General features: G+C 41.4%; 1 protein-coding gene across 5 annotated transcripts in view; it reads left to right on the plus strand.

Annotated features, from left to right (window-relative positions):
* col7a1l (collagen type VII alpha 1-like) overlaps window positions 1-12,068 on the plus strand; it is a 58,759-nt gene that overhangs the window by 40,118 nt on the left and 6,573 nt on the right. For 3 of the 5 annotated variants that reach the window (XM_064342643.1, XM_064342646.1, XM_064342645.1), the window contains exons 32-55: window positions 3-47; window positions 320-388; window positions 628-723; window positions 879-905; window positions 1,812-1,865; window positions 2,418-2,489; window positions 2,915-2,974; window positions 3,577-3,612; window positions 3,885-3,929; window positions 4,240-4,275; window positions 5,255-5,299; window positions 6,019-6,054; window positions 6,457-6,492; window positions 6,598-6,630; window positions 8,175-8,246; window positions 8,620-8,679; window positions 8,795-8,830; window positions 8,921-9,001; window positions 9,484-9,519; window positions 10,100-10,144; window positions 10,683-10,754; window positions 10,972-11,007; window positions 11,359-11,388; window positions 11,704-11,745. In XM_064342643.1, coding sequence (XP_064198713.1) covers window positions 3-47; window positions 320-388; window positions 628-723; window positions 879-905; window positions 1,812-1,865; window positions 2,418-2,489; window positions 2,915-2,974; window positions 3,577-3,612; window positions 3,885-3,929; window positions 4,240-4,275; window positions 5,255-5,299; window positions 6,019-6,054; window positions 6,457-6,492; window positions 6,598-6,630; window positions 8,175-8,246; window positions 8,620-8,679; window positions 8,795-8,830; window positions 8,921-9,001; window positions 9,484-9,519; window positions 10,100-10,144; window positions 10,683-10,754; window positions 10,972-11,007; window positions 11,359-11,388; window positions 11,704-11,745 — 1,200 coding nt within the window. Of the gene's footprint in view, window positions 1-2; window positions 48-319; window positions 389-627; window positions 724-878; window positions 906-1,811; window positions 1,866-2,417; window positions 2,490-2,914; window positions 2,975-3,576; window positions 3,613-3,884; window positions 3,930-4,239; window positions 4,276-5,254; window positions 5,300-6,018; window positions 6,055-6,456; window positions 6,493-6,597; window positions 6,631-8,174; window positions 8,247-8,619; window positions 8,680-8,794; window positions 8,831-8,920; window positions 9,002-9,483; window positions 9,520-10,099; window positions 10,145-10,682; window positions 10,755-10,971; window positions 11,008-11,358; window positions 11,389-11,703; window positions 11,746-12,068 lie in introns of those variants that run through there. The other 2 variants (XM_064342647.1, XR_010331157.1) reach the window with 2 other exon arrangements.

A 12,068-nucleotide genomic window follows, 5' to 3' on the forward strand; every position in this document is an offset into this window, starting at 1 on the left:
AGGGTCCACCTGGGATAACCGGGCCAAAAGGCCAGAGAGGTGAAAGGGTAAGTTACTGACATGGCACAACATTAATGAAAATTTATCCCTGTAAGGGATCATTTTTCATAAACAGTGAGAAATTAGCTAAATCCTCATCATCTTTGATTTAGACCTGTTTTCAGTTTTTGTTTTTTTGATTGTTAAAACACCAACGTGGGCGGGAGCCATTTTTGGTTAAGTCCCAGCACTCTCAGCAGCTTCCTGCTCTGAAGCAGACAGTGTTAATGCTGTACTGTATGCGCATAGCACCTGCTGAATGAAAGACCTGCGTTTTCAGGGGGAGCCCGGATTTGTGCTGGGGGGCGTGGACGTCAGCCCCGGGCGAAAGGGAGAGCCCGGCTCCTCGGTGGGTCGCTCGTACCTTTGCCGTGGCTACACCGTCTTTTCATTGTTATTTAAGTCACAACGCTATTACATGTAGTTGTTCCTCAGTGTACTCAGCGTATATTTAACCTGATGGGATATACAGTATTTTAACCTGCGGCATTGTATTGTGTTTAAACATGCTTGTGTGTAAAAGAACTAGCGTCACAGAAGCCAGTGAATATTCGGCATTTTGATTCCTCCCCTGCTTCTGTCAAACAGGGCCCCCAAGGACCCCCCGGGGTGCCAGGAGTGTCCGGGCCCCTGGGACTGCCAGGTCAGCCGGGACCGCCCGGTCCACCAGGGCTCTCCATCAAGGCAAGGCCCCCGAAAACCAGGATTATTCCAGTGTTCCCTGCAGAAAGGGGGCTCACTGTCACATCACTGTCACTGAGTAGAAAACAAAATCTGTGTGTTTTTGAAATGGCGGGGGAAAAAAACTCCATGAATATAATATGCTCTTTGTCTTGCAGGGAGATACAGGAGATCTGGGTCTCAGAGTAAGTGGCAACTTCTGCAGCAGACGTCACCACCAAGTGTCAGAGGAAGTTACACGCATGAGCTCTCCGGTTGACTTCCTGATAGAATCAGTCCCAACTTGGAGTGCAATGTTTTCCATAATATAATATGTCCTGAAGTCATATAAGTGCAGCCATGATGCAATAGCACATCTCTATCATATTATACGATTGGTTGAATTTTAAAAATGATAAAAATGGGTAATTGCAATGATTTAATGGAATACTTTGATTTTATTTAATTAAGATTTGGCAATAATTGCCCTACCTAAATTATCCAAAGCTGTAATTAAACAAAATATACTTCAGTGTATTGAAGCCAATGTGTGCTGAAGCTGACTTGATTTTCTTTTCCTGAATAATCATGATTTGTCATCCACTATTAATTGGTTAATTTGATTAAGTCAGTGATTGCCTAAGGAGTCCACACACCTTGTTTCTAAGGCATAAATTGGCTTGAAATACCATGAAAAGCTGCAGATAATCCTGGTAACTGGAGTTTGAGACCCCGTGCTGTACAGGGATGCAATTATAACTGCGCTAATAATCTGTGGGGCTTTGATAATTCATCACAATCAGTCTGACTTTGATTCTGCCAAAGTTGAATATTGACAGGAGAGGTGTGCAGTCTCCTTCGTTAGTGAAAGATCAGAATGTTGGAGGGAAAAAAAAGACGCACACAGACATGTCCTCATGCTCGTGTGATGGACCTGACCGGAGACGTGTGTGTGTGTGTGTGTGTGTCTGTCGGTCTGTCTGTGTGTGTGTGTGTGTGTGTGTGTGTGTGTGTGTGTGTGTGTGTGCGTGTGTGTGTGTCTGTCTGTCTGTCTGTCTGTGTGTGTGTGTGTGTGTGTGTGTGTGTGTCTGTCTGTCTGTGTGAATTCTCAGGGTCTGCGTGGGAAACCTGGAATTAAAGGGGACAAAGGGGAAAAGGGCATAGACGTAAGTATATTTATGCCACCGTTTGCCGCTGCCGTAACGTCTCCGCAGTGTGTGTTTGCTGCAGTAATGCTGTGCCGTGGCTCTGGTGAGCTGTCATTGCAGCAGCGTACTGGACGTGCTGTTTGTCACGGCTTCTTTATGAGGGAGTGATGTGGCGCGCTGACGTTCCAGAACCTGCTTAATAAAACATGTGACTTCTCTTGAGTTCTCAGTTGGCCTGCCTGCTTAAATAAATAATAAAATCTAATAAAAAATTGGTGGTACTGTGTGCCTTTGAGGAGAATCCCAGAAGACTACTGCCACCAAAGACTCCCCTCAAACTGTAACCCCCCAAAAGGAAATGCGTAGCATGTTTATGCACTTGAATTTATGTTTCTTGCTTTCTGCTTCATGCGTAAAAGTGCAAAGTGGCCCTCGGCTTATTGACCGTGTCTTTTCTCTCCCCACCAGACATACAGTAGTAGTAGCACCTGTCCCTGTGTTCCTTTGTCGATTTTAAACTTTGGCTTGTTTTGTGCGAATGAAACTAGTGATTCCTCTGTACGTCCGCAGGGTCTGGTGGGAATGCCTGGGCCGGAGGGAATGGACGGCATTCCCGGTTTTCCCGGACAAAAAGGAGAAAAGGTGCCTTTGTGCCCTCGCAGTCATTAACATGTGACGTGCCATTTCTGCCCCCTACATTAATATACCCCGAGACCTTTATGTCACTTTCTCTCCCAAATTGATTTACCTGCGACCTATGTGTCATTTCCACTTCTACATTAATTCTACCTGTGGCATACGTGTTGCAGTACCTGCGGTGATTTACCTGTGACCTTTGTGCCATTCCTGCTGTTACATTAGTGTATTTTTATCCTGTGCGTCATCTCCGCTACCTTTCCCCTCTCTCCTTTCTCACGTACCTGGAAATCTTGGCGTCATTTCTGAATTTCTGACGTTAATGCACCCCTGGGGGGGTACGTTGTTTAGTAGTGAAATTTATTCATATGCGCTGTCTTCTTTGTTGTGCCTGTGCCGCGCGTCAACGTAACGTGGTTTTTTTTTCCCAGGGAGAGACTGGGATCGGTCTTCCGGGTGTCCAGGGACTGAACGGCATTCCGGGAGAGAAGGTACGTTGCAGGATCCGGCTGTGCTGACCCGAATAAGTTAAGTCTCGCCTACGCCCTCCGCTCACTTGGACGCGATTTATGTACGGTCGGCACGGCAACGCAGTCGAGCTGCACAACAAATACGAATATAAAATCTTGGGATGGATTAATATGGATACATCCGGTCTTAGTCATGTCTTTGATCCACGTGCCGTGCCTTCACATATAATTGCACGTGTACGCACGTGTGCACCTGTACGCACGCGAGCGGATATATGTTTTCCCTGCTTCTGAAAATAACCACCGACCACCACTCACAAGTCCCCCCCCCCACAAACACAGAGACGCAATACGTTTGAGAAAAAAATAACAGGCAACGCTGGGCTTTGTTTTCTGTTGCCTTGACATTCATAAGCACGCTGTTAAACACATATACATGTAGTACACATACACTGGACCATGCTACCTCCCCCAGCTGGTCAGCGTAATATTATTCCCATTTAAAGCAATGTGCGGAGTTCCATAACTACGATTGTCAGTACTGCCGAGTCACTCACATGCTACGTATTCAATCATGTATTGATGTACATAATATGTAATAAGACTGTTGGATCTTTTCACAGGGAATAATTGGTATGCCTGGTCCTGTCGGTCCAAGGGTAAGAGGACGTCTGTTTTGCACAAACTTCATCACAAGTGGTGATAACCTTGATGTATGTCCTCTAATATGTGGACAGCCATTTTGCTAACATGCTATATGGCATGGTACATTGTGAGCGATCTGAGAGCTACAGGTACATTACATGCAGGGGAAGTCAGCTGATGCAATTACACACTGTGGATCCAGGGGACATTACTGTGCACAGTGTACTGTGTAACTGTATCATACATGTGTATGAGATTTAATCTGCAATATTTTTTTTTTTCCCAGGGGGAGACGGGACTACAAGGAATCCAAGGGGAGGTCGGGCTGCGGGTAAGGGTCTGATGTCATCGTTTGCGTCACTGTGATGCGAAACCATTCCGCCCTCATTCACTTCCAAGCACTTCATCCAATAATAATCCAATAATGTCTGTAAATCTGAAAAGAAATATCAAGAATCCTATTTAAGTTGACTTGAAAGGCCTGCCAGGTCTAATTTTCAATTTGTTTTACTCCATGTTTAAAAAAAAAAAAGGAAAAAAAAAGCAGTCAAAAAATATTCATTAAGGCAATAGGAAGCATGTGGTGACGGAGATGATGACTACTTGAGTACAATGCAAGATAATGATTATTTTATGTGCAGGGGAAAAAGGGATTGACAGGAGACAAAGGGGATAAGGTAAGATAAGCCCTCGGAGGTGAACCGCACACTCATTAAGCAGCTTAATTGGTTTGCTGTGGAGATGCTGTAATGCATTCCGCTCTTCTTGCTCAGCACAGGAGTCGTAACAAATTCATTTTTTTTTTTTTACACATTTTCAAATCGAGGCTGCACGAAAATGCAGGATGTGCCTGTAGGCTTTTATGATGGATGCAGTTAGCGATTGATAGCAGTGATAATTCCCGTGTAATGGGTAATGATAATTAGCGTTGGCTTTACAGTATAGTGTTCGCCAAGAAACACTGAAAGGAGTCCAGGGTTTCCCTCATCTTTGATAGGTCTTTAAAATATTTTTGGCCCAGTGGGTTATGGAAAATGGATAACTATTGCTCTGGTCTTGTAAACTGGCCAAATATTGGCTTGCTAACTCACTCGCATAATGCCATTTCGTGCCAAGTCTAATAATGGCAATGTGTTCCTACAGTAAACGTTACCGGATTGTAGGCTAATCCCTCTACGAATAATAGTTGTTTACAGAAGATTTGGTCACATGTGGTTTGCCAAAGAAAACCATACTGAAGGACAATTCGATTTTTGTAGGGACAGGATTGCAAATGAACCAACCTATCATTGGCCTTTGGATAGATAAGGCTTAAGCACTCAGAGCCAATGGGGTCATTTTTACTTGGAAGTTTGTACAAGGACCTGGTGTTGTGGAGCTTTATGGGGCTTGAGAAGTCATGCATGGAGGCAAACTCTCTACCAGATACATCCTTCATAAACATCTATACGTGCAAGTCTATACTGTTTGGTATATGTTAAAAGTCTTCAAAATTCACACTACAAAAGAATACTACATGCATAGTAACTGTCCATTAAAATTACTGGTGTGCATTAGAATTGTATGGGTGCTAATGGGTGAATGTGTGAAAGTCACATTAACTGACAAACGCTTCCTTGGTCACATGTTCACATTGGTGTGGTACCTGTTCGACAGGGCGACAGAGGAGATACTGGCCCTGTGGGACCGACAGGAATAGCGGTGAGTAGCAGCCTGCGATGAAAGTTTGGATAAAAGGAGACTTCCGAATTCAAACATCCTCCCCGCCCTCTCGGTGTTAAGTTCAACATTCTTCCCGAACGCCGACGACAAAACACCAGAACTTTATTTCAGGGGCCGAAACCTGAACTTTTCACGAGCCTCTCCTCTGTAAACACGCTCTGCTGTGATGTTGGTGAAAGATATTGGGGTTACCCCTGCGGAAATGAGTTTGAGTTCAAGTCGGGGAATTCAGGCAGCTCCCGATCCGCGATGAATTTTAGTGCGGGGGTCTGTCATGAATAACTGCCTGCTTATTGAAAAGCGACCCATCAGATCTTTTTTAATTAAAAACTATGGGAGATGAATCATCAATGGGAATTGGTTAACGAGATGACGCTTCTGAAAGTTAAGAAAAGGATTAAGATTTGTGTAACTCGACGAGGAATCACCATTTCGGTCTGAGAACATCTCACAGCAATGCAGCCGCTGAGGCCCTTGTGCTGGAACTTTAATCAAATTGGCATTAGAGATGTAATTCTGGCAATGGCGATGAGAGATTGTTGACTCAATATAAGTGGCTGTTAGTAGTATCAATATCAATATCTCTGTAAATTAATCTGCATAATTTGCCAAGCATGTAGTCATTGTAGTCGTGTGTCCAGGATAGATATGTTTTTATTGATTAAGGTAAATGACTGTTGTTCCTCTCTCACTCGTAGGGTCTCCCTGGCCCACAGGGATACAAGGGGGATGAAGTGAGTGGCTCTGTTGAGATAATCTAATGACATATCTGTGCTCTGAACTGTTCTTCTGGACTACCATGACTACCGTTTATATCTTAATGCATTCATCATCGTTTATTCATTTATGGACACATTTTCATTTTTACAAAACATGCATGCGCGTGTGTGTGCGTGTGTGTGTCTGCGTGTACGTGAGAGTGTGTGTGTGTGTGTGTGTGCGTGCATGTGTGTGAGTGTGTATGTGTGTGTGTGTGTGAGAAAGAGTGTGTTTTGGTGTGCGTGTGTATGTGTGCGTGCATGCGTGCGTGTGTGTGTGTGAGTGTATGCGTGCATGCCTGTGTGTGTGTGTGTTTGCATCTGTGTGTGTGTGTGTGTGTGTGTGTTTACATTGGCTCTCCTGTTTGTATCCTACAGGGACTTCAAGGACCTCCTGGAGACCCAGCCAAAGGGGTACATTTCCTAATTGGTTGTTGTCATAAATAGCAGATATAGTTGTGCATGCATAGCACAACATTTTCAGTATGTGTTCTGAATACATATTTCCTCTCTCAATAGATACTTGGTCCCACTGGGAAGAAAGGTGCAAGGGTGAGTTTGTTAACTTTTTTCTAGTGTGCTGTACTGATATTGGTGTTCTTAGACCTTTATGTATTTTCAGTATGAATGTGTATGTGCACATACAACAAAAACTTGCCGCATTTTATAAACTGTTAATTCATACGAACAGTGATTTCATTATACCGTATGTTTCTATTCTATTTCCTTTTCCCACACACTGAAGTGATTTTATCAGTGATATTGCAATGGTGGCTCTTATAAACATATTGCTTTTGTTTAACATTCTCATTTTTAGGGTCCCCTTTTTCACACAGCAGTGCAGTAGTGTTTCAACACAATTTCTAACACGTCTGTCTGGATAGAAAAAGGAAATCAGTCTTGGAACCTGAATTTTAAAGTGCCAATATAAAATACTAATTGCATGTGGGTATTCTTATCACACAGAGAGAGGGATAGAGCATGTGGTCTGTCCGCTTTCACTCAAACTCACATAAAGAATGAGGTGGCTAATTAACATGCCCCTTAATGACCCCCCTCAAACAGGAACATTTCCGAAAATCACCGTCTGCAAACACCATGGGGATCCCCCCATGCCAAATATATTTCACATCATTAGTTGGCAAGGGAACTGCACAAGATCAATTCATTCAAACAGTGCTTTCAAGTTAATAACATATGTCTCAGTGTGTATGCAGCTTTAGACTGTTTATCAGCTAAGCCAATATCGATGTTGCATCAAAGGTGTTAATGATGCACTACAGTAAGTCACTGTAGGATCTCTCGGATGATTTGAAGACCATGTGTGGTCATTTTTTAACTTTAAAAGTGCTCCTTAAACTATAACAACAAATATGTATATTTACCTTGGAAAATCATTTTTTAAAAATTCCTTTTAACGTAAGGAATTCCTGAAGAGGAAAGCTGGAGGGCTGAGGGGGTGTGTTTCCGTAATGGATGCTTTTTGAAAGGCAGCCCACTAAATGGACTCACGCTATAGCGTTTAGTTGGCTAGCTCGAAGAATATGGCTATTTATATGGAAAACAATTCCGACTCTGACAATTATGGTACTGAAACACACAGTGTCAGTGCTGGGGTGAGTGATTCAGATGTAGCTACATGTAGGAGCCGATGCTAGTTAACCCCAATGACAGCAACATGGTGCCTTTCATCTTTATAGTGGAATCTGAAGCTGTTTTTTTTTGCCATCTGGGTAGTTAGCTGTCAATGAGTTAGCTATTGCTATCTGGAAACTCAGTCAGTTTGTCATCAAGCCTTCTACCACATTTTCAAAATAACAAATGCTTAACATCAGAATATTTATTTTATTTGGTTCTATAACATAACATAGCAGCAAAAATGATGATAATGATGATTTTGATCACACTAGGTTATTAATTGCTCCTGTTACATTTTTCATATTTTCCCAGGACAGTTTATTGTTACTGCCTTTGAATTCCCTGTTCATAGCTGTTTAAATGCTTTCATCTGACTGTACTGTATGTGCTGTGGATCTGTTAAGCTGCTAAGGTCATGAGTGTACTCTGACTGGTGTTGTCTATCTGTTTCCATTCAGGGTGACATTGGGCCAATGGGTCCACAAGGACCACAGGGAATAAAGGGGGATGGAGGAGACAAGGGGCAGAAGGTAGGGACTGACTTCGCTCATTTCAGACATAAATACCATTCACTGAATTGCCTCATTCACTGAAATTAACTGAAAATTAACTGCCAATGTGTAGATTATGAAATGTGCTTTATGAATATGGAACAACAAGTCTGCAAATGGCATTTTACTATTGTGCTTACTGTGTGAACTGGACTTGATGTCCGTGGCTGTGGATAACAGTTACATAATGTGTATTGTACATTATCAGACCTGTGTTTTTGTCCAGTGACCTTTGGTATGCACTGATTGGACATCACTTTGTATAGAAGCGTCTGCCAAATAAATGTAATGCAATGCAATAAATCGTGCATATGTCACAGTTTGTGAGAGAATGTCTGTTTCGGTCCTGAAGGGCAGTCCAGGGTTTGGAATTCCGGGTCAGCCGGGTCCTAAGGGAGAAAATGGAGAAAGGGTGAGGAATTTTTGCTTTCGACTGTTCAACTGACTCTTTTCAAATACAAAATATTTCCTTCATAGGTGCAGGGAACTAATTCCTCATAAAACCTTTTTTTTTTTTGGCTCCACAGGGTAATGTGGGGTTATCTGGAAAACCTGGCCCAAAGGTAAGTGGTGCAGAGTCATCCACATTCCCATCTCTGAGGTTCATGAAGGTGACATCACTCAGTGACATCACTTATCTAACTTGTTGGTAGGGGCAGGATGGTTTTAAAGGGCAAAAAGGCGAAGTGGGGTTCCGAGGGGACCCTGGAGCACCTGGACTAAGAGGTAAAGATGTAAGTAAATCTTGAGTAGAAATTACTGACACGAAACGAGGAGATTCGATGGGTTAAGCCTTCTGAAAAATGCAATATATATTTTTTTCATTTGATTGGCAGTTTGTTTTTCATATTGCCAAGCGGCACATAGATCCCCAAAAGATGGACCTTTTCATTTGTTTGAATGTGTGCTTATTAATTCAGTATTTGCAATTTTCCAAACCGCATGGTAGCTAATGGGTTTCTAAGGTTTTTCATTTAAATCATTTTAGCGTTCCCTAAATCTGTCTTACATTACTAAAAGTGATCAAAAATCTTTTCCTCATTATATTTGCAACTAAAATTTAAAAATTATGAAATGATCTCAACTCACAGATACAGAAAGCTGAATTGTCCTCATTTTCGTTGTATACTTTTTACCTGGAGTTGCTTTAGGCCAAGTGTAATGGAGCAGTGTTGCCTTGCATTGTGGGAATGAGGAGGTACTGTGCTTCTTTTAGGGTGAACTAGGAGGAAAAGGGGAACCAGGAACCAGGGTAAGTCCTTCAGGAAGCCTTAACTAAACGAGAATATAATTTGCCCCATTAATCAGTGAAAGGCATATTACATTTTTAATGTGCTTTTAAGTACACGCTTTAAATGTCCTTTTAGAGCAAATCCTGTGCAATATCTCTTACCATGATAGGAGGAATATGGAGTATGCTATGTCCTGGAGGCTGTAGTGTACAGTGGGGTTTTACTGTACGTTATACTTTAATGTTAACCTCACCTATCATCCATGTAACACGTATGCTAGGCTGGCTAACAGGACATACTCAGCAGCTGGACATCATCAATAGATTTTAAAAATACAGTTTGGCTTAAATTCATTCAAATAAATATGGTGCCTTAATTATTTTGATCTGCATGATTGTTCTATTGGAAAAAAAATTCCAAAATGAGCCTTTGCTTTCGATCCCACCAGCCAGTGCAAAATGATAAACTTTTACTGTAAGTGTAATATGAGTTGGCGGCTCTTGAGAGAATGCTTAACTATGCCAGTCTGGCTGAATGCAATGGTGGGGTGTATGAGTGGTGCTCAGTTTTCTCTGTGTGTGATGAGCGTTTTCTCTTCAGGGGGACATCGGCCCACCAGGCGAGCCAGGAGAGAGAGGAGTGAGGGTATCGTCTCTTTTAGCTCTTCATTTCACTGTAACTGCTCTCTTTCTAAACTGAATACAAATTTTCAACAGGAAGGCAATTGTGTGATGGCACCATTAGCATACAAATCACCATTTTATATGGAGAATAATCATTTCGATTGCCTTATTTCAGGCCAATCAAAATATGCTGGAGTGAATCATTTTCCAATGTGTGGTAACTAAATGTCAGCCTAAAAGTTTCAAAGTGCTGAAGTTTCTGATGACTGGTGGGGTGGCTACTGTTAATGGCTCGTGAAAAACTATTAAAATGGAGTGAAAATGAAATGAATATTAATATATTAAGTAGAGTTTGGCAAATTAATGGAATTACTAGTAACAGAATTAAATGTTTCATCACATTTGTTCAATTGTGAATTGCTCAAATTTCCATATTTCACCCCGTTATATAAACACAATTTCAAGTGCGAACTATGGCCGCTGCTTCACTGCAGGTCTAATCAGCTACTACTTGGCAGTTGAAGTTATGCTTGAATTAAAAGCGAATTTTATGATTTTAGGGCCCGTTGGGTCTTCCTGGGCGACCTGGTGACCCAGGAGAAAAAGGGGACTCTGGGAAAATTGGTTTTACGGTGGGTGTCACACTAGATTTTATGACATAAAAATCATTAGAATTATGAAAGAGAAAACATTCTTTTGCTGACAGAGTCTTGTGATCTCTAGCCTGTTCACCTATTAGATGTGCAGCATCTTCAGTTGTGTTCATGTGAATCTGTTGACCTGATTCCTTTGTCTCACAGCTGCCATTTTGAATAAGGCATAAATTAACATCTTTCATTTGTGTTTCAGGGTATACAGGGACAGAAGGGAGATCGGGGAGATCCTGTAAGTTTATTCAATTAAAGCATTATGTGCTTTAATAATGTTTTACTGACCTCAGTGGTATCATTTGAACTGTTGGTAATTATTTATATGTGATGTTTTCACATTAGAAGGGATGCCTGTCCATTTGAATGACAAATTAATTCCGAAACTCCAGCTCTCTTTGTATGTGTGATTAGATGTTCCTGCTTGGGAGCGGTATCATTAAAACAGTATGATGCACCATTTGCTTATGAACCTACAGTATGAGACACATTATTATTGTTATCCTCCCTGAATCTCACCTGCAGTACTGCACTACCTGTCCTCTTGCATCTTGCAAGTCCTCTTATCTGCATTGTCTCCATTCTATAGGGCGAGCCAGGACCACCGGGGCCCAGCCAGGTAGCTCCTGTTATTTTACTGTTGGTTATGTATTCCTAATAACTTAATTTCATATTTGCAATTAGTTTAAAAGGTATTTGTTAACAAATGGTCTTAAAAGTGAATATAAATGGAAGCCATTTATCAATTACTTGACACAACTGAAGGTAATCTAAACTTGCGCATCAGCAAAGTTGTACATTTCAATGAGAAATAAATCAATCAGCTTTCAACCCTGTACATTACATGGCCATTAAAAAGAGGTTGTGAAATATCACATTTATACACTCCTCATGTTTTTGTGAATATTTAATCTCAAAAAAATTTGTGTTCCAGTTGACAGTATCAGACAACAGTATCGTAACCAGAGTTGTCAAGGTAACACTTGAGTGTGTTGTGAAGCACATTGGGGCCTTCACATAGTGGTCCACTTAAACTGCCAGTACACCATTTACAAATTCCTCTGTAATTGTTATTAGGACATGATCGAGAAAACAGCTCACTGCCATCATTGTTACTCTTCTCAGTAATTTTACCTTATGGAATTCAGCAGTTAATCAAAATTTCAATTAAAAAAGTTTAAGTATTAGAAGATGAAATCCAGTAAAAGTTTTCTTTTTTGCTTATTTTATATTTATATTCCATGTACACATATTCTAGATGGCTGTTACAAGCTTAACTGAATACTTTACTTAATTATT

This window comes from Anguilla rostrata, chromosome 7 (genome assembly GCF_018555375.3).
Source record: "Anguilla rostrata isolate EN2019 chromosome 7, ASM1855537v3, whole genome shotgun sequence".
NCBI lineage: Eukaryota > Metazoa > Chordata > Actinopteri > Anguilliformes > Anguillidae > Anguilla > Anguilla rostrata.